Below are 27,043 nucleotides of genomic sequence, written 5' to 3' on the forward strand. Positions count from 1 at the left end.
GCAACCTTTCTGATGGCGAGTGCCATTTAAAATTTCCTCAGAAGTCAGTGTGCCATATGATTGCATTAGCAATAAATTTAATAACGCTCTATATGAACAGTTACACATTATATAGAACCACTTTATAGAATTATATTTGTTTGCAAATGTTGGCAGCTATCAGCGAATAGTTATCAGCTATTTTGAAACAAAAGAAAGACACTTTTTATTCATAACAAGAACTCCATAACAGCAAATGAACTGTACAACAGAAAATACAAATGCTATTTATGGTCTCCTCACAACAATGATAAGAAAATTAAACTGGGCTAGTATGGTATGTTTGTTAATACAGAGACACACATGTTAATGTGATCTCTGGTCTCCCACTCAGAGACACAGGTCTCCGAGTGTCCAGCATTCAGACGGCTACCTGAGGACACTCATGTGAGAGAAAATTTGCTCACACAGATATGTAGAGCCAAATACTGTCAATAAGGCCTCTGCAATGTTCTGAAGAGAGTTAAACTTGTCAGGTAGTGATGTCCAGCAGGTGAACATGCAAGCTCCATGAACATGCACAGCTGTAGATTCCAGCTGCTTCGATGTCGCATTAACTGGCATTAACTCAGCCAGTTAATGCGAGACAAATCCAGCTGCTCATTAAAGATTTCTGGTTTGATCAGAAAATAAAACGTTGGTCCATACACCTGAAAGTCCCAAAAATGCATTGTGTCTCGAGTCTATGGATGCATTTGGACTAAAGACCGGCCCCCAGATATTAAAGCCATAAAGCCTTTGAATGAAAACAAACGCTGTTGTGACAGTGATGTACTCTGTCTTGTTGGTAAATGTATGATTTCTATTCATTTTACGTCAGATAAAAACTTTGGTTGTAAGCTTCAGATAATTATTTAATAACAGTGAGACATTTTAAATGAGAATAAGAAAGTATTTCTTTGTCCCCCCCTTTCCCTGTTAATGCCCTACCTGGTCCCCTGGCAAAACTTTGCTAGATCCGCCCCTGCACAGTTACCAGCTGTCAGCTACATAGAAAAGGATCCTGATGTTATTTGTCTCTCAGAAACAGTTCATAACTTCCCTTCAACTCATTCATGTCACCTAAAAGGTAAACCTGTTTCTACATCACCTGTTCAGCTCTGATGATTCAGTAAGGACATCTCCTGCTTTCATCTGCATGTTTCCCTCTCACCAGATAACCAAACCGATATCATGACCAGCAGCTTTACAGCTGTGGCTCCAGCAAACATCAACTAATACTAGATATTAATATTAAATAAATTCTAACAACACCTGATCAAGCTTAAACGTGCTGCTGTTGTTTAGTGCGACATCCGGCGGTTTCCTCTTTCTGGCGCAAAGTGGGCGATAAACAAACAAGAGAGAAAAGCTGATCAGCTGATCATTGATCAGTTTCATGATTGAAGTAGCAACAGGAGAGAGAGGGGAGAGAATGAGAGGAGAAGAAGCAGCTGTGCAGCAAAGACACAGAATAACTCCAGCTTTGTGTCTTTTTCCATCCTGGCTGAAGTCCGGGACAAACTGCGTCTCTTCTCAGCTCAACACGAAACGCGTAATAATTTCTCTGAATGCGGGACGATTCCGTTTGTACGGGAGGGTTGGCAACTCTACTAACTAACCTTATGAATAAAATAAAGTTCACTATCAATAAAATCATAGCACCCGCCCAGCAGTATATAAATTCCGTCATGCTAGCTAGTACGCAGTACGAGTTATTGTAACTGACTGTAAAAAGTCAGCACAACGAAAATAAACTCCACCTAAACTTGGTTTATATCTGACCCGGATAGACTGCAGGTCATAACTTCTTACCTGAAGTTCAGTTCACCTGACGCTCCGACCGGCCGCCTCGGGTCTCTCCTCCTCCTGCCTCCCCTTTCCCTCATCCACCTGCTGGCCTCCACCACTTGTTAATTTTACTGAATCTGTGGAAGCTCCGCCATGGCCAACACCAAACAACTGAGTTATTTTTACACACCGACCAGCGTCTGGCCAATCCACCACCAAAAAATAAATAAATAAATTTAATTTTTTTTTTTTTTTTTTAAATCATCGGGCCACCGAGCAAATGTCCGGTATGCCCGATGTCCAGTCCAGCTATGGTCGTGCGCGCCATCAGTTAACCCTTCGCGTGCCAACGATGGCACGCTTGCCTAGGGTTGCCGACCCCTGCTTTAGATAAACACGAGAGCAGAGAAGATTGGGTGGATTTATCCATGCTTGAACAAATAAAACTAATCTAATAGATTTAATTTTGTTACAACAGTAGCATCTCTCTCTCTCTCCTCCCCTTTGGATTTGTGTACCTCCCTCTGCCCGCATAATTACAGGTGCACCTTTTAGAGAGGAAGGGGAGAAGGGCAAAGGCGGCAGTTAGTCCATTCAAGGCTGTCTGTGGATGCAAGAGGAGGACCGCTCGTCATCATGATACTCCTGCTGGCGAGGGAATCCAGAAAGTGTGTTTTTACGACAGATTTGCATCGGACTCGATGGTAGTTGTTAGACTCTCACTTTTTAAATTTCCTTTCAGAGATAACCTGTTAACCTCGGCCTCCGACTCATTCTTTCACCCCGATTGTTTTCTACATTGTTTTCATTAAATCTTACCCCTTAACCCCAAGACCCTCTGGTTCATACCATATACATTTTGTAATTTTGCGGTCAATAAATGAAGTAACACATTATCTGTATCTTGGCACCACACATATTGGTGTGAGCTTTGACTTTTTTTAATTCTTAAAAGAAAAAACAAGGAAACAAAAGGAACAATCTTTTAATATTTCACAGATGTAAACACTGCTGCAGCAAAAGATTACCTCAATAAACACATATAAAAAAAAAAGTATAACTTAAATTTGTGTTAGTATGTTTCAGTTTTTTCTACAAAACATTTGCTAAGTGATTTTTAAATGTTTGTCACATAGAAAATAAAGAATCACACAGTATTCTGTTTCCTGTACAGTTTTACAGCTGAATTTCAGACACATACAATTTCATTCTGTCCTTTTGCTGCTGGTTTCTCACAAATACTTCTGTGAGACACTTTGCAGGATGTATCAGACCAACTCTTCAGGTAACCATGACTTTTATCACCCATCATTACACAGTCGTCCTCGGGCCAGTTGTCCGGCTCGGTGTCGTTCCAATAAGATAAACTAGGAGATGAAGATCAAAAAGAATTGGCTCAGTAAACGTTGCTAACTTTAATTTTAGAAATGGGATTTTTTTTCCACATCAATCAAACCTTTTGTTCAGTGGTGATCCGTCCACCCACAACCATCTGCCCTGCTCTGCTGAGTCTGTCAGTCCGATCCAGAACTTGTCTTCATGATCCGTCATCATGCCTCTCACTTTTTTCCACAGGAATTCCTAAACAGGAAAATAATAATAATAATAAACTTTATTTATAAAGCACACTTAAAAACCAAGGGTATGCCAGGGTGCTTAACAAGTAACATAAAGAACAGAAGGAAGATAATAGAAATAGGACCAAAGCAAGTACTAAGTATGCAAGCAGGTAGCTGTCACTGATACATAGGAAAGCAACAGGTACAGCGCAAACAAGAAATTAAATGAGCATATAAGTGCATAATATAAAATCATAAAAGAAATATTAACTAGAGGGGAAGGCAAGATTGAATAAGTGGGTTTTTAGTCTTGATTTGAACAGTTGATCAAAAGTATTTTGTGACACTTTTCTCTGATGAAGAAATGTAAAGATGTGGTTAAATATGTAGAACCAAAACTTGCAGCAGTGTTTAATACCTGCTCCTCTCTGCTGTCTATCTTAACCAGGTCTCCTCCTTTAGCTCTACACTCATCTCTGCTCTTGTTCCAGGATGATTTATTGGTAGAGAAGTAATAGCACTTTCCTCCATGTTGCTCCCAGCCTTCTTCACATTTAGAACATGAATCACCTTTGAAGATATTAAAGCAAAGACTTCAGTCAGGTGGAAGAAACTGTTCATGTCTGTATGATTTGAAGGCAGCAGGAAGCTCCTTCTGTCCTGCAGTTACAAACTAAGTTACTGTTTCTGTGTCTATCACTGATTCTTTAATCATGGTAAAATGGTAAATGGCCTGTATTTATATAGCGCTTTACTAGTCCCTAAGGATCCCAAAGCGCTTTACACAACCAGTCATCCACCCATTCACACACTGGTGATGGCAAGCTACGTTGTAGCCACAGCCACCCTGGGGCGCACTGACAGAGGTGAGGCTGCTGGACACTGGCGCCACCGGGCCCTCTGACCACCACCAGTAGGAAACGGGTGAAGTGTCTTGCCCAAGGACACAACGACCGAGACTGTCCAAGCCGGGGCTCAAACCGGCAACCTTCCGATTACAAGGCAAACTCCCAACTCTTGAGCCACAATCGAGAGTTGGGACCCCTAACCCTAACCCCTAACCCCCCTCATCAGAGGACACAAATGTTTAAAAGAATAAATCCATAACTTATTTACCTGTAACTTCAGGAGGTTGTGGACATGTAGGCTGCACCGTGCTGCATGGTTTTGTTTCAGAGTCTCTTTCTTGTACCATAAAGGAAATGTAGATTAGATTTTTATTAGTTATTTAGTCTTTAGGGCTTTTTTTGCAGAACACAACAAAACTCTAACTGAAGTCAAATCATCGATGAATTGTTCTTAAATTAGTTTTAGTTCTGCTGCAAACATTACTGGAAAAAAAAAAATTTTTAATCAGAAAATTGTGCACACTCACTGGTAACACAGAGGGCAACAACAGCAGCAGCCAGAAGAGCACTGAGAACCAACAGGGCCACTCTCTCTGGGGTGACCTTTGACCTTGTGCTCTTCACAGTTTGTTGAGAGGCCTCTAAACATTCAAATGGAACACATATATCACAAAGATGTGAGATCGACATCCCTGCCTTTAGTATAAAGTTCCTTGAGGCGACTGTTTTGGTGCTATTAAAATAATCATGAATTGAAATGAAGCTTTTGTAATAAAATCCTGGGCTGAGATAGGAGGAAAAAACTAAGCACAGGGAGAAAATTGTAACCCAGAGACAAGAACTGCTCATTACTGCTCTTTACCTACCAGGCAGCTCTGCTGAAGATGTCTTTGAGATCCTGATGTCTGAGTAAGTCAAATCAGCCAAAGAGGAAACTGGCTCTGGCCCTACGATGTAAAACGGGGTTGCTACTCAGTATCATGTGAATTTCTGTTAACTTGTGATAAAATATAAGTTTGATATTCACACTAAATTCAAAGGTATTAAAGGTCCTTAGATCCTAATGACATAATTCCCCAATAATGAAATTTAATTTTGACGTATTTTTTAAATTACAGTGTAATTTTATTTACATACTTAGGTACAATAGAATAAAGGATGTAACGAGTCACGTTTTTTACCAACAAACAAAGAAATAATTATTCTGTAAAAAAAAATTAAGTATGGCGTTAGTACATTTACAATACAGTGTAAATAATTTTAAGTAGTTCTTAATTTCATGGTATTTTTGCAGAAAAAGAAAGAGCATTTCCACATCCTACATCATAAATATGCTGCGCATTTCAGAACATGGCCCCACTTTTGTCCTTTTATGCTCGAGCTGATGTGCATGTTGCATGTTCTTTTCCTTTTCCCCCACTTTATGTACAGGCAGGCATACAGTAGTGATTTAAAACAGTTTATTGTCAATGTTCTGTTTGAGCAGTGAATGTGGAAGGAAAAAAGTTAGACTTGGCTCCATCATTAAAAGAGCACATAGGCCTACACATTTTGATGGCATTTATTTTTTCTTGTAAGTTACAAAGAGCGAACAGTCCTTCTCACATTTATATTGATATAATAAAAGTACAGCTAAATAACTGAACATCCATCATCCACATCAACATAATGAACATTAAATAAAGATGTGAAAATATAAAGATATAAAAAGGCAGGAGCAATATAGCCTGCACCCCCATACAGTACAGCATACTTACTAATGTTAACACTGTGTGTTTTTCGACATAAATGTACCATGAAATTAAACACTACTTAAGTTACTTATGTTGTACTTAACATTACTCACAGTGTAATCCTTTCTTTGTTTCCTGTAAAAACCTAACTTCTTACCCTATTGTTCTAGTGTATCTATGTTAAAGTTTTGGACATAAATATAATATATATAATTGTAATTAAAAAAAATACATTGAAATTGCATTTAAGTACAGGGTGATTAAGCCATTAGTCAAATTACAAAGTATTAAAAAGCCAATAATATTAAGATGTATGTGTGTTAAATATAACTCATAAGTACGTGAATAAACCAACTCACCATTGGTTTTCCCCGTCCCTCTTTTAAATTTGACATCAGAATAAACTATTTCAGCTTCAGGCATTTTACTGCTGTGTGACCATCGGTGAGTCTGAAAGAGACGTTTCACAAGACACAGACAAAATGGAAAATTTAAAAAAAACCTTCCTCTCAAATAGACAAATGGGGAGGGCTTTACAAAACACTGTTCCACAATATCGGACTTCTTTTTTTTTAACTCGTGGTTATTAAAAATGCTCTACTTCCTTTTTTGTGTGAATAAAATAAATTAAAAATTTTCCATAACAAAGATGACATTGACGAGATGATTTTTCTTTTTAATGGTTTCAGAGGAAGTTCTTGATTAGATGCACTGTGAGTGTTATTAAGGAGTCGTAACTTGATTTTTGATCAAACTAAGGAAAGATAATAAGCTAAATAACAGACGAAGATACAATAATCAGGCATCTGCTGTCCTACTGCTTGTACCTCATTGGTTTATCTCATAAAATAAACGATATGGTCTCCCTGTCCTCCTGAGCCGACTCACCCATCTCTTTCTTTCTCTCTCTCTTCCTCCTTTTGCTTTCTCTTTCTATCCTATATAGTTGTGAGTGTGTGTGTGTGTGTGTGTGTGTGTGTGTGTGTGTGTGTGTGTGCTTTGTTGCAGAGGTAAAGGGTTGCCAGGGTCTCTCTCCCACTAATCTTCCATAAATGCCATTTTATCTGCTGATACCTGGTGACACTGTAAGTCACCAGGGGCTGGTATTTGATGACATTTGTCCAAAATTTTGGTCAATCTGCAGGTCTAATCTACTAATAAAAAAAGAAGTTTAAAATTATTTTATATATTTTACAGTAGGTTCTGTGGCACACAGCAAACAAAAACCAAGAACAGAAAGATCACGCCTGCACAGAGAAACCCCAGACAGAAAGATCTCAGCCAGCTGGGAGAATAAACTTTCTTGCTGTGAGGCCACTGTGATAACTACTACATCACCATGCCTGCTTTAACTGCTTTAATCATAGCTGTACAGTTAGGTCCATGAGTATTTGAAAAATGATGCATATGATGACAGATAATAAATCCACCAATCTATATGTGATTAAACTGCACATGTTTCTGCTTTAATTTAAGAGGTTTGGCAGAATCACAACTATTTGTATAGATTACAGCAGACTGATGATGCAGAGAAAGCTTTCCATGACTTAAAATTTGCACTACAGACTGCACCAACTTTAGCATTATTATATCCTGATAAACCATTCACCCAGACAGATGAAAAAGGTGGATACTGGAGCTCTGTTTATATACAGCAGCCAGAGGAATTACAAATACCATCAGGCTGTCCTCTACCTGCAAGCAGTAGCAACAGCTGAAAAGGAAGTATTTATTAGCTGCTCATATGTTATGTTATCTCATCGTATTAACGAAAGGCTACATTTCACAGTAAAAGATGTGATATGCTAAACCCAGCCTCACTTCTCCGCACAGAAGCAGATAGTGAACCACAGGATTTTATAGCAGCTTTCTGATATCTGTTCCTCCTAACCTGACCTACAGGACACACCACTGGCTAGCTCTACTCCAGAGGTGTTTGTGGATGATTCGGCATCATGCAACCCAGACAACCCAATAGCATATGCAGTGGTCACAGAACATTTCATCAGGATCATTACCATCTCACTATTCCCCGGAGAGTACTCTGGTGCTCCTGGGGACTGAAGCAGTAAGCAAGATGGCGCCTGTGATTGGCAATGCCACTGTCAAACTCTCTATTCTTCTGTTTTGTGTTGCATTACCTATTCTGCTGTTGTCTGTGGATGAGATTACTATTAATTTAGCGTCCTGCTCGGGGCTCCTGGCGTTGGATGTTTTAGCTAAGACAGACCTCTAACTAAATGCACGGCTTCGTCAGGATGTCGTGTCTGAGACCAGTTTTCCCAGACCATGTGAGTGACGATCACATTGTCCCACGGCTTATGATAAATGGTAAGAAGTCCAGAGGAGTGTGCAGGGCAAACCTGCACCAAGCCCCTCAGGATGGAAACAGAGATGCTCCAGCCCTGCCAATTAAGATGACCCTATTAAACTGTCGTTCCATCTCAAATAAGGCATTTGTCCTCAATGACCTTTTTATTAAGAATAACTGGGATTTTGTGTTCCTAACCGAAACTTGGCAGCGGAATATGGAGTTTGTTCATTTTAATGAACTGTGCCCAGGAGACTGTATTTGTCTAACCACACCGCGTCTTTCAGGACGTGGAAGTGGGCTGGCTGTTATTGCTAGAAGCTCATTTGTCTGTCGTCTGGTGAAGACCCCTTCTTTTCACTCTTTTGAGATTCAGATGATGAAGATTAATAGGACTTGTCCCCTCTATGTCATCTTAATCTATAAGCCACTGGGACTAGCTAGGAGTTTCTTAGTGGAGTTTGGGGACTTTCGATCCTCCACCATCAAGCTGGAAAGAATCCTTCTGCTGGGGGATTTTAATTTCCATGTTGATGACAGTTCATGCCATGCTGCTTCTGATTTTCTCACTCTCTTAGATTCTTTTAATTTTGCCCAACATGTGACTTAGTCAACACACAGCGGTGGCCACACCCTGGATCTGATTTTATTCTGGGTCTGGATATGGATCCAAGTTGTTGTAGGGACATTTTTATTAGAGATCATAAATATCTGTTATTTGATTTCTCTTTTAGTTGTGACACTCCGCCCTCTGTTCATGTGAAACATTCACGATTATTTACCGACTCTGTAGTGGAGGAATTTGTGGAGTTGTTTGATAACAATTCTAGATAAAGTGGCTCCTCTTAAAATCAGGAAAGGCAGCGCTGTTAAATCCCCACCCTGGTTCACAGAAGCTATCCGCAGATTTAGGCGAATGTGCCGCAAAACTGAGCGCCTGTGGAAAACCACAAAACTTGAGGTTCATAAGCTCAACTTAAAAGAACTGTTCTCTTCCTTTAATGACATGGTGAAAGACTCAAGAGCCACTTATTTCTCTAAACTACTTGCAGTAGGAAAAATAAATCCTAAAGTTGTCTTCAATACAGTGAGTAGCATCGTCTCCCCCCCAACGCCGTGTACACCTGTCTTTTCCGATAAGGACTGTAGTGACTTTTTAAGATTTTCTTCAAGATAAGATTAGTGGCCTAAGAGGTAACATAACTCCTTTAGATAACCCCTTCAACCATGATCTTCCACACTCCATAATTATGAATTCCTTCCACCCAGTTTCTTTAAAAGATCTATCGGAAATACTGACCCAAATGAAACCCTCAACGAGTCCAGCTGATGTCCTACCTACTTCTTTATTTTGTAACATTTTTGATACCATTGGGCCCTCTGTGGTCACGCTGATATACTGTTCCCTGCTAGCTGCTTCAAACAGGGGGTTATCCAACCTCTGCTGATAAAGCATAACTTGGATCCGACACTTCAGTCAAGCTACAGGCCCATCTCAAAACTTCCTTTCATCTGTAAAATTTTAGAAAAAGTCATTTGGTCACAAGTAAAGAAAGCCCTGGAGAAGTATAATATTCTTGATAACTTTCAATCTGGTTTTAGAAAGTTACACTCCACAGAAGAAGCTGTCCTGAAAGTCACAAATGACCTTTTGATGGCCGCGGACAGGGGTGATTGTTCAGTCCTTGTTCTTCTGGACCTTACCTCAGCCTTTGATACCGTTGACCATCAGATCCTAATCCATCGCTTAAATCATATGGTAGGGATATCTGGATCTGTCCTAAAGTGGTTTACCTCATTTCTGGTAGATAGAACACTCTTAGTTTCAGTGGGAAACTTCCGGTCAGATGTAGCTAAATTTTCATGTGGAGTCCCACAAAGTTCGGTTTTAAGCCCCCTGTTATTTTCATTATACATTCTGCCTTTAGGCCGTATCATTAGCAGTTTCAAGACTATTTCCTACCATCTGTATGCAGACGATATCCAATTATACATCTGTTTTAAACCTAGGGAATTAGACAAATTAATCACTCTAATAGACTGTCTTAAGGAAATTAATGTTTGGATGACAAACAATTTTCTGCAGCTGAACACAGACAAGACTGAGTGCTTAATTCTTGCTCCAGAGAGTATCAAGCCCCAAAGTAGTCAACATCTGGGTCCTTTTTCATCATCAATAAAAGCTACTGCTCGGAATCTTGGGATAATCTTTGATCAGTCTCTGTCCTTTGATGCTCATATTAAATCTGTGACCTGCTCCTGCTTCTTTCATTTAAGAAATATTGCCAAACTTAGGACTGTTGTCTCCAAAGCTGAACTGGAGGTGCTTGTCCACGCCTTCATCTCCTCCTGGTTAGACTATTGTAACGCACTCTTTTCCTGTCTGTGTAAGGCTTCCTTAAATCCCCTCCAAGCAGTCCAAAATGCTGCAGCAAGGCTTCTAACAGTAATAACTTCTCCCATATCACTCCATTGTTAAAATCCTTACACTGGCTTCCGGTTGAGTACAGATATAAGTTTAAAATCCTCACTTTTACATTTATGTAAGAAGAGGTGAAGTGAGACCTATATCAATGAGCTTCTCCAACCCTACTCTCCAAAGTGGATTCTTAGATCCACTGATAGTGGTCTGCTATCTATTCCACGGACCCATTTGAAAATGAAAGGGGACTGCACTTTTCAAACCCTAGCTCCAATACTGTGGAACAGTTTACCTCCCCCGCGCTGTGGCTTCTTTTAAAAAACAGCTTAAAACACATCTGTTTAGACAGGCATTTGGGTAATGTTCATGTGTAATATGTTGTTTTATTTGATATTTGATATGCTTTTGTACTTTTATATTGTACCTTTATATTGTTATATTGTTTGTTTGATATGCTTTTACATTTTCATGTGAAGCACTTTGTTATAGTTTCTTGTCTTAAAAAGTTCTATATAAATAAATCTTACTTACTTACTATTCAACTCAATCAAGACCATCATTTTGAGAGAATTTTGAGTTCCTTGGAAATCCTGTGTATTCTCAAAATGCAGAACATTATCAGCATGCTGATCATCCTACACCCATCACTCGGGCAAAAACCTTATCCAACTCCTGGATATGCAAGCTGTCCAAGCCTGGACAGCTTGCATATCCAGGGCCAGTCTTTACTATTTAATGGTTTCTGTTGTTTCTTGGCTGGCTGCTCATTTCGTGATTCATGACATTTTTTTTTTATTACAACATAAAAGCTTGGCCCAATTTAAGTCATGCAACAGGATAATGACTATTTTCATCTCTCTGTTCTTGAAGATAAACATCACAGTCAACAATGAAACATATTCACTGGATTAAAACGGTGGTGCTGCTCTATTTTTACCTGTTACCATGGTGAATCCTGATATCACAGATATCATGTTTAGTGTGCATCTTTCTGTATCTGTGTTTAGTATGTGTGTCTTTGTCATTTCCTTTTTTATTGTGAAGGTTTTTTATTTCCTATCATGTGATCACTCTGAAACACTTAAAGCCTTCATTGGAATATGAAAAATAACAAACACAATGACAAGAAATGTCACATTATTTGTTTATGTAATTATGTATTAGTTTTTCTGTGCATGCAGATTCTTTAGCATCAACAAGATCTATAGTGGTAAAAATAATATTCACAGCAAGGGTGTCGATGTTTGAGGAAAGCCACACGCTCACAGAAGTGGTAAATAACAATCACTGCTGCTGGAAGGAGAGCACAGAGAACTACCAGGACTGCTCTCTCTGTGGTCATCTTGAGAGTCAGGACTTTGAACTGAGAATCGCTTCAGCAAGAAAAAGAGATGATTCAGAAAAGCGCCGAAGGTGGACAAAATAATATGAACACCTCTGTAATATAAGGTAGACAGACTCAGAAAGCGGAAACACCAGCTTTTCTGACATCATCTCAATAAAAACACAATAAACATTTTCTCCTGAAGAAAAGAAGAAATCTGCAATTATAGTTTGTCACAATAATATTTTTAACATGGAAATATCTTTAATTCAATCTTAAAACACAAGGTAGTGTGTTTGAGTGCAGATACACTACTCAGGCTTAAAACTATGATAACTACAGCTGCCAACAGGACCAAAGGGAAACCTCGTGTATCGAGTGAAAGCATCTTGAAACATCACATATCAAAATAATCAGTTCCTCATTTTGTTCTCCTTCACCTCATTTTAGTCATGAAAAGTAAATCAAATTTACTTAAATTTGCCAATGAACTGGTATCAGAGCCTCTTAGCCTAGCTACTAAATTAAATGATTTTTTCCAAAGTACCATTAATGAAATTGGACAATTGTTTTCTAATTCTTGTGACCCTCAACAAAATATTGGGAATACCGACACCAAAGAGGATGTTTCTTCTCTAGATTCAAAGTTCAATATTCAGAAAATGAAGTAGAAAATATAATCTCTAAATTAAGAAGTTCTAAAGCAAGGGATGAGTTTGGATTTGATACCAATTTCTTGAAGCATTATAAATCTTGTCTTTTGGTGCCTGTGACCCATCTTATTAATTTATCAATCACGCAGGCAGTCGTTCCTCTGAGTTGGAAGGTGGCAAAAGTTACATCAATTTATAAATCGGGTGATAAAACAGACCCTGCTAATTATCGACCTATTAGCATACTCCCTATCTTTTCAAAGATTGCTAATTCTATCATCAAACATCTTAATGACTCCAATCCAGATTTGCACCCTATGCAATTCGGATTTTGCACTCTTCATTCAACTGAAACGGCTGTCTGTGTTTTTGTTGAGAGAGTGAAATCTTACTTAGACAAGAGCAGTTATGTTGCAGCTGGTTTTCTTGATTTCAAGCGTGCGTTTGACACTGTGAATCATCTTAACCTCTTGTCTACACTGTCGACATTTAACTTTAGTAATCACACTGTTAAATGGATAAATCTTATCTATCAGATAGAAAACAATGCGTGCAAATAAAGAATAGCAAGTCACCCTATCTTTACTGTACGCAAGGTGTCCCCCAGGGTTCAATTCTAGGCCCCCTGTTATTTTCACTTTATGTAAATGACTTGCCTAATGTGTGCAAAAATGTGGACACGATTATGTATGCTGATGATACGGTAATTTTTACGCAAGCCAAAACTGCTGATGATGCAGCCCATCAGCTTTCACTGGCATTGCATGATTTACAAAAATGGCTGAATGACTCATGCCTGTGCCTTAATTTTAAAAAGACCGTATCAATGTTTTTTAGTAAACCTAAAACAACCGTGGCTGCAGTAAAAGTTTGCTTGGGTGCACAAGAATTAATTAATGTTGAGGAATTTAAGTATTTGGGAGTGCTACTAGACTCTAAATTATCCTTTAAAAAACACATTAAAAAAGTAGTGAAAACTGTAAATGTTAATATACAGAACTTTAGACATATCCGCACATCATTAACAGACACAGCAGCGATTACATTCCTGCATTCTATGATACTGGCTCATATTGAATATTGTATTACAAGTTGGTCCTATACGAGCTCTGCTGCTATTGGGCTAATCGAAGTATGCTACAAAAGAGCATTGAAAATATTAGACAAAAAACCTTTTTCATATCACCATTGTCAAATTTTAGATAAATACAAGTTTTTAAATTTTACTAATTTCAAATTATTTAAATCTGCCTGTCTAATATCCAAAGTTATACATGGTCTGGCGCCTCCACCAATGAGTGATTTTATTAAACAAAAGTCTGGCAGTGTTGCCGGGTCTCGACTGACTCGAGCCACTGTTAGAGGTGATTGTGAATTGACATTCAGGCGGACCACCTTTTCACAGAATGCTCTGTCATATCAGGGAGTGAGCTTCTGGAATAGTCTTCCACTGTCAGTGAGGGAAAGTACAAGTCTACCCATCTTTAAGAGTCACTTAAAAGGGCGGCTGAGGAACACACAAACATGTGATCATGTTTAATAACCATGCTTTATATTGGACGGGAAAAAGAGTTAGTGTATTACAAAAAGGGAAACAACCGTTAGTGCAATGGGTGAACGCAATATCACGACAGTCAGGGCATGTGCAATACTTGGGTTTGTGCAATATAATTGATGTGTTTCCGTTATTGTTATCTATACTGTCCTCTGTGTCCACTCTTCTTGTCATTTGTTTGTTCTAGTATAATGTGATGACTGTTTTTGTCCTTGTCACATGACCTGTAAATAGTGTCTCTGTATGTTTTTACTAACTTGTGTTTAACACCAACCTGCCAGAGGGTCTGCAGATGGAAATTAGCCCAAGGCTATAATCTGGCATATTTACATTTATTAAAATGTTCATTAATATGTATTGCCCCTCTTTCTAAAAATAAATAAATAAAATAAAATAAATAAGCCAACATAGATAAGATTCAAGTTTTGTTATTTTACCACTCATCTAGAATTAAATATGTATCAATTTGTCAATATCATTATGTATTGACAAATCACAACACTGACATTTTCTGCTATAAGTACAACACATTTCTTATGGTGTTCTTATAGTAGGCTTTTCTTTCTTTCTTTCTGATGACCACTCAGATCTCACCGAAGCTCCTTTTTCTTCACTGTTACATCACCCATGAGGATGTTGGTTTTCTTCTGTGAACTAATGCCTTATGTTCTGTCTAGGCTCCACCTCCTCTGTCCTGATTGGATGCTGCTCACAGAATCCGCCTAATTGCCAATCAGCAGAGTACTATATAATGCTTGTGGAGCTGTGTTTCTGGGCCCTTTCGCCTTTTTGATTGCCATACCTGTGCAGGCTTGCATGCCTTTTTGACTTGTATGTTCCTTTTTTTGTGTTTCCATGTTCAGACTGCCTGTAGGGGAGAGCTGCCTTTTGTTTTGATTCCCTGTTTTATCCTGTTTATGTGTTGTTAGGTAGGTTATGGTTATAGGTTGTATATTTTGTTTTCTTTGGATTTAAGTAAGTTCCTTTTATTTTCATATCAGCGATGTTTTGTTTGTTATTTTGGCCTTGGCTCTCCCTAAAGTTAACCCTCAGTCTGAACTAGAACTGAACTAGAATTTCTAGCAAGAAATAAACCTTTTAAACTGCCATCTTGGCTCCTCCTTCACTATTTACCTTTATGTTAGTCCCTCCTAACCCCTAGACTAGCCTGGGGACGTAACATTCACATTCCTGTTGATTTAATGTCCATTAATATTCTTACCTTCCATTTAGCTCTGTGGTCAACTCATTGTGATAAGACTTCAGTAAGTTAGTCCAACTGGCTGTCTAAAACTTCATATTTTACTCAGTCTTTTAAAAAAACTGGAGAAAAATATTTCTTTAGAGATATTGCCTTAAATAATTTTTAGACAGATAAGCATGAAGACTGATTGTACATGTTTCCTCACTCCTTTGTTCAGGCTTTCAGAAAGAGCAGCTGTATTCAAGGCTCAGTTTAAAGAATGGGGAAGAGGTTTTTTCAGTTTTCTGTTTCCTCTTATTGTAGACACACTAATAACAGTTTTTATTTTTCTTCGAAACACGTGTGTGTGTGTGTGTGTGTGTGTGTGTGTGTGTGTGTGATCATTTTCTAAAAAAGGTCTTTGATTTGTTTCATTTTCACTTCAGACGTCAAAAGTTGTCAGCACACCAACAACACTGTTTTACAGCTTTATCGTAAAAGTTCTGTTACTTGGTTAATTAAGAGAGGGGCAAAAATCATCATGTATTGACTAAATAAAACCCTGGCTCCAAGGTGTTCTTATTAATCCACAGATGATGTTTTATTCCAATTTACACTTTGCACATCTCATTATGATTCCTTTTATCTGGCTGAAGCTCCTTCTTCATCTTTCTATTTTCAAGTTGTAATCTGTGTTGCTTTTGGGGGGTATTAAAGATCCTGACTTCAGACTCTGAAGAAGTCCGAAGAACAAAGTGGGTTTTTTTTAGAATTTTAAAGGAATTGGAGGAGGCTTCATCCACAGTCAGGTTGTGTAAGAATAATTGATTTAAATTTGGGTAACATTTGACGTTTTGTCCATTTTTATTTCATTTATTTGAGGCTTGATTTCAAACTTGTTTACTCAGTGAAAAAAGGAATACAGGCATGGAAATACTGCCCCCCTGTGGTCAAACTTTAACTGTCTGACTTTTGCGTTTGTATTTAAAAAACCTTTTTGTTATGGAGTCTTTTTTTAACACCCGTAGTTTTTTAGTTCCAACATTCTGAAACATCCCAAAGTATGATGTGAATAATCCTCCTCTGCAATTTCTGTTTGTCTGGAAACAAAAGTAAAATATTTAAAATATTTAAAATAACTTAAAACAACAACTGAGTTTACTTAAAAGAAAACACCGAAAACAGAATTATATTTAATTTGATAAAATATTATTGAATTTCTTTTTTTAAAAAGTTGCAGTTGTACCTGTGCTGTTGAAACACTCAAATATTTTTTATAACAAAAAGTTTAGTTAAAAACAAAATTAAAGAAACTAGAAAACTTGTTAACCAACAGAAGAGACACTTCTTTAAAAAATCAATTTAACATACTGTCAGTGAGTGCGTGTGTGTGTGTGTGTGTGTGTGTGTGTGTGTGTGTGTTTGTGTGTGTCAGGGTAGGGTAAATAAATAAATTAACTGAATGGATCATCAGATATTAAACAAGAATTCAGTCCCAAAACAGTCTTGGTTAATGATCCAGAATCATGACATTGTGACTGAATGAAAAGAAACTGTTCAGTGTGTTTGTTTCATGTTGCTGAGATGATGTCAGAAAAGGTGAAACGACTCTGATTGCTTTATATGACCCAATTGTTATTGTCTTCAACTTCTGCACTTTTCTAATCTCTGTGTCTCCTTTTAATATTACTCGCAAAATTTTTATTATGTTCATTTTTTCTGTTTGTGACATTACTTTCAAAAAATGCATCACTCCACTCTGGTGTTTGATAGACTTTAATGAATTTCAGTTACATACTTTCTTAAACTTTCCCCTTACTAATGCTTTCTCACAAATACTTCTGTGAGGATTTGAGCAAAATGCATCAAACCAACACTTCAGATCTTTAGCTCCACCTTTCTCTCCCATCCTCGCACAGTCCTCTCCACCAGGATGTTCGCCATTGTGCCCTTTCCAATTGTCCGGGTCATTGCCCCACCAAAACTTCAAGCTAAGTGATGAAGAACAAAAATAACTAGTTCAGTAAAAACTGGTAACTTTAATTCTGGATATGAAAAAAATATATTTTCACAACAATCAAACCTTTGATTCAGTGGTGATCCGTCCGCCCACACCCATCTGCCCTCTACTGCTGAGTCTGTCAGTCCGATCCAGAACTTGTCCTCAGCTTCAGTCATTACATCTCTCAGTCTTCTCTGCAGGAAAGTCTGATCAGAAAAAGATTAAGAAAATGACCTTGTTTAATTTTCTGTGCTGAGAAGGTGAAACATAAAGATGTGATAAAACATGTGAGAACATGAACCTGCAGCAGTGTTTCATACCTGCTCCTCTCTGCTGTCTATCTTAACCAGGTCTCCTCCTTTAGCTCTACATTCATCTCTGCTCTGTTTCCAGGATGATTTACTGATGGAGAAGTAATAGCACTTTCCTCCATGTAGCTCCCAGCCTGCTTCACATTTATAACAAGGATCATCTTTGAAGAGATTACAGCAACGACTTCAGTCAGGTGGAAGAATCACTGTTCATGTTTGTGTGAACTTAGCTTGAAGTTTGTGTCTCAAAGACAAAATCTATAACTTACTTATTACTTTAGGTCCTGGACAGGTCGGCTGCACCGTGCTGCATGGTTTTATCTTAGAGAGAGTCTCTGTTAGAATCAAGAATAAAACAGTCATCAGTCATTCATCATCTATTTTTGTCTAAAGTTTGAATAAAAAAACTTCAAAAATCATTCACATGGAATAAAAAAGACCGACTCAGCTGTGTGTCATGAGTTTGATTTAGACTGAAGGTTAGAAACAATCAGCTGTATATGCTTACCTGTCAGATTACTTTCACACTTCATTTTGTGATGTTTCAGGTTTTCGAGCTCTTTGTTCGTTCTAATTTTGTCAAACGCTGATTAAAAAAGAACAAACAAACCAGTCAGTCAGTGAGGTTTGTTTACACTGAAAGGATTTTTGTAGCTTTGTATTTTAGGATTAGGATTCAACTTTATTGTCATTACACATGTATAAATACACGGTAACGAAATACAGTTTGAGTCTAAAGAAGTACAAGAGCAGTAAGTGCAATAAGAGCAATTATATACAGATAAGTTAAGTAGAGAAGACATATACAGATTAACTACAGATAAATGTACAGATGTACTGTTTTATACATGTATATCATCTGTATATCTGTATATGTACAGATATACAGATTTACAGATGATCTGTACAGCATACAGATCTTCTATATTGCTATACAGACTGTGAACAAATATACAGATGTGCTAAATATATACAGATCTACTGATCTGGTAAACAGATCTACAGATTCCTATGAATATATCTACAGTATTGGAAGGATAGCACTCTGAGCAGACTATAATAGTGAACAGTGTACGCTCTATAACAGAGACTGTGCCATGTCACTGTCCTAAAACTATAGCAGTAACCAATGTGAGCATTTTCAGTGTTTCTTTAGTTCTCATGTTTTCAACTGCTGATTTAAAAATGAGTGAAACAAAGATTTTGTAAATTAAGACAGATTTTTCAAAAAACAAGTAAAGTTATTACAAGTTGGACGCATCTTTAATTTGCTGCAACACGATTAAAACAGAGCCAATGTGGGCAATATGCAGTGTTTTACACCTTCATTGTAAATGTTTTGCTTCTCGTTTGATTTACAGAAAATCAGATCATTGATTTTTTTAAGTTAAGAAAGAAAAAGAAAACCACACAAACTCACAGAGACGATGAATAACGATGAGAGCAGCTGACAGCAGGATACAGAGAACCACCAGTGCCACTCTCTCTGTGGTGACCTTTGACCCTCTGCTTGAATTTCCATGCTGAGAGTCAGGAGCTTCACCTGATGAACATTTAGAGGAGACACAATGTGAGAGTTCAGAAAAGTGTGTATTTATCAGTTACAACAGTTTTAAACAGTTTCTCATGTTACAATACTTTAGTACTATTACAGCACACTGAACTGTAGCTGAGTGTCAATACAAGAACATTAAAGTTGATTAAGATGCTTTGCACAGGAAACACTTGAGTTAAAACATGTTAACATGTCACACATCCTTTTGGTCAGTTCCTGTTTTTGTTTTTGCTCTTCACATCTTCATTTTGCAGAACTTTTAAACACTCTTTCTTCATCAATTACTTTTGAATCTTTATATTTCTGATTCATGAAAAGATTAAAATAATTCATATGATTAAACAAGTCGTATACATATAATGTTGTTCTATTCCAGCACAAACATCATAACTTTAATCAAAAGTCTGATGATGATCACTCAGATCTGACTGAAGCTCCGTCACCTTCCTGTTGTTTTACCACCACATTAATGTTCTTACCTTCTATGAAGCTCTGCGGACGGCTCATCATGCTGAAACTTCAAGATCCTGACTTCAGACTTAATCCAACAGTCTCTGAATCACAAAACACAACAAAGTGTGTTTTCTTTGCTATTTATTCTAGAATTCTATTCTAGAATTTAATCCAGAATTTTTATTCTAGATTAAATTCTTTATATATTCTTTATATATTCTTTATATATTTCACAGAAAAGATATAGTGTACACAGATGTAGTCAAGCTTTTATGCTCACTCCAATTGCTTCCTTAGTCCTTGTAATTTTCTGTTTTACAGCCTAAAAAAACAACAACTTCCTGTTGGGGAGGGAGGTGGCTCCATGTAAAGTCTGACTCCTCCTGTCAGAATAATTGATTTTATTACATCTGTAATAAGCAAGGTTGTGAACTTTTTCACCCACATGTCTGAGGCCTTCAGGTCAGCAGCTTGTAGCTCAAAATATCTGACAGAGACACCGGGGATGTAACTCAGGTCGGCGCTGTCCACTGCACACTCGTGTGGATGAGTGATGAACTTAAAAAGACGAGTGTGCTCACGAAATTCTCCAAAGCGAGCTCTGAATGACAGCAAGAAGTTAAGATGTGAAGCCCGCTAGCTGCTGAAGATCAAGATGTTGAGCAAGGTCACTGACTGTTTATGCATCCTTAAAAAGTGTAGTAAATGACCTGTTTCAATGTCGGCGATGAAGAGTTCAGGCTTGTTTTCAAATGCAAACACTGTTTGTTAAAGGCATGAAACTGTATTTCCAACGCCCTGCATTTTCACATTGAGCTGGTTCAGATGTTCAGTCATGTCCACGAGATAGTAGAACTTCAGGAGCCACTCAGTGTTAGCTAACTCAGGTTGCTCGACGTTTTCCATTTAAAGAAAAGTCCGGATTTCACTCAGACAAGCTGCGAAACGGCTGAGCACCTTCCCTCTTGACAACCAACGCACATTGCTGTGCAGAAGAAGACCAAGATAAATATTCCCAACTTCATCCAGCACTGTTTTAAACTGGCGATCATTTAGAGCTCGTGCAACAATAAAGTTGACCACCCGAATGACCAGCGACATGACCTCACCATGCTGCTCGCCACACATCTGAAGTAGATCTTTTTATTTGGCGAGCTCAGTGAAAGACTTGAATAAATCCTCCCCTCTTGTTGTCCCTTTTATAGGCAAAACAGCAAGACGTTCCTCACGTAGTGTGTCACTGACAGCATACCTTGCAATCACGCTGAACTGGGATAAATGGCTTGCGTCTGTTGACTCATCCAAAGCGAGAGAAAAGAATGGTGCTGCATGATTTCCCATCATGATGGTACGATCGTGAACAGTTCTTGCCGACAGAGGCATGTCTTTTATTCGTTTGGTTATTTTGTCTTTATCCGAAGTCATCAAAAAATTCATTGGCACCATCAAGCATGAATGTCTTGGCATACTCCCCATCTGTGAATGGCTTTCCGTTTCTGACCATGACTAAAGCACCAGCAAAGCTAGCTGAATTCCAGTCACCTCGTTGCTAGTTGCTGCTGACTAGCTTGCACTCTGCACAGTAGGTCTTGACATGCTTTCTTCCTGCTGTCCCCCGTAGGATATTTTGATGCAAAAGTAGTATGCCGTGTGTCGAAGTACCGCTTTATATTTGACCCTTTCATCGATGCAATTATATCATTGCATATTAGACACACTGCAGAACCTGCTCTCTCCACAAAGGTGAATTCCTCTGTCCATTCCTGCTGAAAAGTACGATACTCCTCATCTTTTTTTCTTTTAGCCATCTTCTTCGATAAAAGGCTTTCTGAAGTTTACGACCCGTGTACGTTAGGTATTATTCAATAAAAATTTGTTGTTGTCCTGGAGGACAGCTGTGATTGGCTCCAGCCACCCCCAACCATGATCATGAGCGGTAGGAAATTAATGGATTGAAATACATGAGAATGTTTTATATTTTTAACGTTATTTTTTTTTTTTATTAAAGATTTGTCTGTGAGCCGGATGCAGCCATCAAAAGAGCCACATCTGGCTTGCGAGCCATAGGTTCCCGACCCGTGTGATAAAACATAACAATGTGACTTAATGCAGAAGAACATGAACCCTCGTGTTGGTTCATGTTCGACAGCAGTGGGGTTTTTTGTTTGTTTGTTTGTTCTTTGCCTTTCCCGTTTGGTTCTTTATCCATCAGAATTTTAATCTGAAGGCCAAGAAAGATGCCCAATGGATTTACTTTACCAAGTGGATAATCACAGCCTTGCCATATTGGTCCATTTGATTGACCTTTGTTGTTATTATTTATTTTATTTTATTTTATTTTATTTTCAGTTGTTACAGACGGGACAGACATGACTGGGGGATAGGAAAGGGAGAAAGAAAGAAAGAGAGGAAGGGAAAGAAAAACAGAGGGGAAGAGGGACAATGAGAGAGGAAACTTAAAAAAAGGGGTTAGGGTTATTTTTTTTAACCTTATCAAATACCTTACCAAAAATATTACTTAAATGTCATTATTATTATAAATATGATTACTAATCTACAAAAAATTTATATAAAGTTCCTTTGCCTTTTAAATTTGGTTAGAGAGAAAATATACTTAACTCAAAATATAATGAACAATTTAGCTTTATTCAAACTTTATGCAACAATTATTTCTGGTACAACTTCACCTACTTCCAAGGTTCATACAGAAGATATGAATCTAGTAATGCAGAAACTCCAGCAACACTTAAAAGTAATGAGAAAGAAGTTATTAAGTTAGCAACGCGTTTCGGGTTGTGGTCTTCATCAGGGTCATTGTAAGATGTGAAACAGTTTGTGTTTAAGTAAAAGACAGGAAACAGGAATTTTTTTCAAATGGACCAATCACAGCTTCACAAATAAACCAGCTGACCAATTGATATTGGTGGTATTGGTATTCTGGATATTTCGTTTACAGAGGCATGAATGAGGATTTTCCTATTAATGAGTTTTGGTGAACTCGACCTTTTATGTTTTTATGTTTGTTTAACTAGATTTTTGCATTGTCTCCCTCTTTTAATGTTCTTGTACTTATATTAACTTTTAGTTTTTATCTTTTTCAATTTTTATATTAACTTATTTGCATTTTTCTGTGTAATTTAGAGTATGTATTACTTTTTTTTTTTGTAATTATTTTTGTATTTTTTATTATTGTGTGAGTACCAAAGTAAATGTCTTAGCTTCCTTTAAATAGCATATATGCTGATTTTTCTAAATGACTCACAGACCACTACCTCAGCTAACAGGTGGTAAGCAAGCTCAAAATAGACATTGCACTTCCTCATCAGCAATACACCTGCGGAGTATGAAGTAGAAATTGCACAAACACACACATACACACAAACAGATAACAGTCCTTCAGAGCCGCTCCCTCATTTGTTAGTAACTTTGACTTCTTCTTGCAAAACTCTGCAGTAAAAAGGCAAATCTTCTCTTCAGTTCATTTCTTTCAGCAATTAACAAACACAACAATAAAAACAAAGTGAGAGACATGAAAGGGAAGGAGACATTTAAAAAGTTCAGACTTTTATTCAGTTAAATTCACATTGTTTATAATATGTTTATAATATGTTTCTAATAAGTTTATAATAAGGTTTGATGACTTTTAATAATTCAGTTAAAAGTTTTGTTTCCAAGCTCTGCATGAGTGGAGATCATCTTTTTGTTACAGAATCCTTCTGTGCCTCATGATAGACGCTGATTGGACTCATATATCATACTGTTTATTGATTATTTATCATTTTTATCATGTTTATTAATTACTGCTCTCTACCTACCAGGCAGCTCTGCTGTGGGAAATCACACTTGAGGTCTTAACTTCAGAGTAACAGCCTCTGCAACAAAAACACAAAACTAGATTACAGACCAGAGTGGTGTGAACACTCATGGCTGCTGGTAAAATGTGAATTTATAAATTCACTATATTCACATTAAACTAAAATGCAACAAACAGAATAAAAAGATTTTCAGAGATTTTTCTTACAAAACCTTTCTCTCATAGATACACAAATACAAAAGATTACAGTCTCCATTTACCTTCCTGTCTCCTCTTGTAAAGTTCACACCAGGGCAAAGTTCTGCAGACATTCAGACATTTTACAGCTTTCAGCATCACTGACAACAGACAACACTGAAAAAATGAGGAGGGCTTATAAAGCGCCCCGCTTCTTCAAAATCTTTTTTTAAACTAGTGGTAATTCACTTCCCTCTCTGCACTGAGAAAAGAATCACTAATCTTTCATATCATCACCACGTCACTTCCTGGTATATGGGATACCTTACTAATGTTGAACTGCTCGTGGGAAACATGCGCTTAAACTGAACCAAGTAAAGAACAAAGAAAAAAACCTGTACCACTAGTCAACCAGAAGGGACTCATTTGTTCTTCAGTCATTTCTTTGTTGCAAAATATGTTGTATTAATGCATTTATATGGCCTCAAATTGTGGTGATAAATATTTTGTACTAGAAATCAGACTGCATAGTTGTGAACTTAGTTTTGTAACCTTGTAAATAGAGAATAGATGTATTTGGATGTCGGAGTGGCACTTTGCTGAGCTTCAGATCATATATATATATATATCCCAAAAGACTCATACAAGTTAGGTCCTTTAAGTTTCGGTAGGTTTTGAAAGGATTACATTGCTGTATACCAATGGTCAGAAATATCATTATGACTTTAGTATTACTTTAACACAAACTCAGGGGTGACCAGAATAAAGGCTGTTTCACATAGGACGTGGCACGTTCAGCGCTGTGCTCTGAAACCCATTCATGTCTATTGTTTACGGTACACGTTAACGGTTTCCCGCTGTGCTTTACGTGGCGGCGTACTCACAAGTGCCGCAGGCTGTGACATAGCCTGAAGTTCACCCACACCATCAATGAAAACATTCTGTGCGTGTCCAAGTTGGTTGAACTTTTTGTCACAGGTTTCCGTGCTTATACAGGGACCTCCTGAGCCTTTTCAATGGCTCTGCCATCAGGGGGAAAGGAGTGTGTGAAAACGACACGCTCTTTACCAGTCGGGATAGTTACAAAGCTTTCTTCTTCATGAATGAGTAATACATTTTTTTTTATTAAACATCTGAACATAATACAACACAAACTCTTGTAGAGGATATAAAGTCAGAGAGATACATGTCTGAAAATGACAAGGAGCAGATGCATCTAGTACACGTAGAGCAACACAACTTTTGGATCCTTTGCTCTAGCTAGCAGTGAGCGCAGCGCATGCCGCATCCGATGTGAAAGGCCCGTGACCAATGACTGTAGAATAGATGGGACAACCTGGCTGCACTTCCTCTGTTGGACACAAATGAAGCCAAACTTTCCCGCCTGTGGGAGCAGCCCTTTTACACTTATGGAGCCAGAGTCTGGGCAGTAGTGACCTGAGGTGGATTGTCTGCGTCACACTCCGCCGATACACCTGCTAGACGCGACTGCAAATAGGCCCCCCTACACTCTTCACGTAGCCTGGCTGCTCCAGTTTGTCTGGTGATGGGTTTACCGCAAATGACAACTCATTAAATTAAAGTAAATACAACAACGTCACTATTGTGAAAAAGACACATGGTTTATCATTGTATAGTTCTACAACATCTAAAATCACTCTATTGTTAATTGCTAGATTAGCCGTTAGCATACGCACTTTGTTAAAAGCTTGTTGCTAGCTAGTTAGCAATGCTACACACTTGTTACTCTGATAGTCTGTATGTTTGAATGATTCAGCACTCCTTAGTTTTCACTCCACAGAGGCCCAGAGTTACTGTTAACATCAGAAATGTGGTGTTGTCCTTTGAGTTTTTAACATAAGACCGAGGATGACATGAAACTGAAGATGTAAAAAGTTTTAGATCCATTACACTCAGAGCCCTCCTCAGCCTGGTAACATGGAAACTTTAGATAAAAACAGCAGCAGCAGGTTTTGTGGACGTTTAATGTTGTTTTCATTTAATAATAGTCCACATCAACAGCAACATTCACCCTCGGAGAAAACTAGTGAGGGAGACTATCAGGACCGGTATGGGTTTCCTGGGTCCAGAAGAAATCTGAAATCCCTGAAATCTGCAAAAAGCTGAGCATTCCTTGTCCTTACACACTTCAACATCTGAAGTTCTACTCTTACACTTTTTCAGTTCTTGTTTTCTATAGTCACTGCCCGTGCCTCACACTGTCCCAAAGAAGTGCTGTCGTCGTCCTCCATCTTTAAAATGTATTACCCTTCCAGGACCTGAAGTTCAGTAAAGCGCCACTCTGACAGCCAAACCCATCTGTTCTCTGATTGGATTTTTAAACTTGTGATTGATGAAAGGAAGAAAAAACTGGTCAAAATTAGTACTTGCAAGCTGAAACTCACACACAAGCGAGGGCACTTGAGCGCAGAGTTATACACGTAGTTTTCTGCTTTGTATCTGTAACCAGACCTTAATTTTAAAAAAGTTGACCCATACATTTATCCCTGCTGTGCACGCAAAGATTTCCATTGTGATTTCAGTCATGGGGAAGTCAGAAGGAAAAGGAGGCTGAGGTCTCATATTAGAAATAATTGATCCCATCTGTAGTTTTCTATGTTTCTAACTAATCTTAATGTTGCCTGCAGTTGCTTTTAGTCAGACTCAGTAACAAAGCTGAGACGTACATGAGTCCTAAAAATGATCCTAAAACACAGATCTGTGTGACATGAAAGTGCAAAATGTTGTGAACATCATTAGAAATACTGATAAAACACATCTGATCACTTAAATCCAGGGTTCGGTAAACTGTAGTTAATTTATTTATCACTGACATGAACTGGTGACGGATGTAGATTTAAACAATCAGAATCAAAAGCTGCCTGATGTCAGACAGAAAAGACAACTTGTTACACTCTGACTCCCATCATATGTACATATGTGTGTGGGTTTTTTTCAGTTTGTCTTCTTAGAATCTTAGATTTGTAGTTTCTGTTTGTCATTAAAAGGCTGTGTTTGGATTCCTGATGAGCTCAATATTTATTTCTGAATGAAATGTGTTTTGTAGTTAGTTTCCATGGAGTTAGTCTTCTTTGCCTTATTGTTTTATTGTTCTCGTGTCATTTTGCATGTTTGCATGTGTTTACTGTGTTCATATTTATCTGCTAGAAGGTAGCAGGAGACACTTTATTTTTGGCAATTACATTTTACATTATTAGTAGTCCGTAAATGTTTCTTTAATCATCAAACCTTAGAGGATACAAATGTAAATATCAAATTCAACAAGAAGCAAATCTGTCAAGAGTATGAGAGGACTCAGGCGCAGACAGGAATC

At 37.9% G+C, this 27,043-nt stretch overlaps 2 protein-coding genes across 5 annotated transcripts; both read right to left on the bottom strand.

Annotated features, from left to right (window-relative positions):
• Positions 1–2,793: 2,793 nt before the first annotated feature.
• On the bottom strand, positions 2,794–15,464 carry LOC102082182 (hepatic lectin). Of its 3 annotated transcripts, XM_019356441.2 has the most exons (8): positions 15,437–15,464; positions 6,309–6,399; positions 5,083–5,163; positions 4,744–4,857; positions 4,485–4,553; positions 3,787–3,938; positions 3,266–3,390; positions 2,794–3,176 (listed from the first exon to the last, which is right to left on the bottom strand). In XM_019356441.2, the coding sequence occupies exons 2-8, from the start codon at positions 6,370–6,372 to the stop codon at positions 2,999–3,001; spliced, it is 783 nt and encodes a 260-aa protein (XP_019211986.1). In that variant the 5' UTR covers positions 6,373–6,399; positions 15,437–15,464; the 3' UTR covers positions 2,794–2,998. The 3 variants fall into 3 exon arrangements, with proteins under 3 accessions (XP_019211986.1, XP_019211985.1, XP_019211987.1); XM_019356440.2 differs by lacking the exon at positions 15,437–15,464 and having other exon boundaries at positions 6,309–6,411; XM_019356442.2 differs by lacking the exons at positions 5,083–5,163; positions 15,437–15,464 and having other exon boundaries at positions 6,309–6,411.
• Positions 15,465–17,167: 1,703 nt separating this feature from the next.
• Positions 17,168–24,299, bottom strand: LOC102080955 (hepatic lectin-like). Of its 2 annotated transcripts, XM_005459104.4 has the most exons (9): positions 23,793–24,299; positions 23,534–23,590; positions 19,745–19,819; positions 19,131–19,253; positions 18,219–18,296; positions 17,980–18,045; positions 17,720–17,871; positions 17,481–17,605; positions 17,168–17,388 (listed from the first exon to the last, which is right to left on the bottom strand). In XM_005459104.4, exons 3-9 carry the CDS (start codon positions 19,773–19,775, stop codon positions 17,184–17,186), a joined length of 780 nt encoding a protein of 259 aa, XP_005459161.1. In that variant the 5' UTR covers positions 19,776–19,819; positions 23,534–23,590; positions 23,793–24,299; the 3' UTR covers positions 17,168–17,183. The 2 variants fall into 2 exon arrangements, with proteins under 2 accessions (XP_005459161.1, XP_019211988.1); XM_019356443.2 differs by lacking the exon at positions 17,980–18,045 and having other exon boundaries at positions 23,793–23,833.
• Between the last annotated feature and the right edge of the window lie 2,744 nt (positions 24,300–27,043).

Source organism: Oreochromis niloticus, unplaced genomic scaffold, assembly GCF_001858045.2.
Source record: "Oreochromis niloticus isolate F11D_XX unplaced genomic scaffold, O_niloticus_UMD_NMBU tig00000700_pilon, whole genome shotgun sequence".
In the NCBI taxonomy this organism is placed as follows: domain Eukaryota; kingdom Metazoa; phylum Chordata; class Actinopteri; order Cichliformes; family Cichlidae; genus Oreochromis; species Oreochromis niloticus.

Excerpts from the sequence above, each read along its gene's own strand:
- LOC102082182 (XM_019356441.2), bottom strand. The coding sequence starts at position 6,372 with ATGCCTGAAGCTGAAATAGTTTATTCTGATGTCAAATTTAAAAGAGGG. Across the intron at positions 5,164-6,308 it reads AGGGACGGGGAAAACCAATG|GGCCAGAGCCAGTTTCCTCT; the intron begins GTGAGTTGGTTT and ends TTTACATCGTAG. Across the intron at positions 3,177-3,265 it reads GGATCACCACTGAACAAAAG|TTTATCTTATTGGAACGACA; the intron begins GTTTGATTGATG and ends TTCATCTCCTAG.
- LOC102080955 (XM_005459104.4), bottom strand. The coding sequence starts at position 19,775 with ATGATGAGCCGTCCGCAGAGCTTCATAGAAG. Across the intron at positions 18,297-19,130 it reads CATCGTTATTCATCGTCTCT|CGTTTGACAAAATTAGAACG; the intron begins GTGAGTTTGTGT and ends TTTTTTAATCAG. Across the intron at positions 17,389-17,480 it reads GGATCACCACTGAATCAAAG|CTTGAAGTTTTGGTGGGGCA; the intron begins GTTTGATTGTTG and ends TTCATCACTTAG.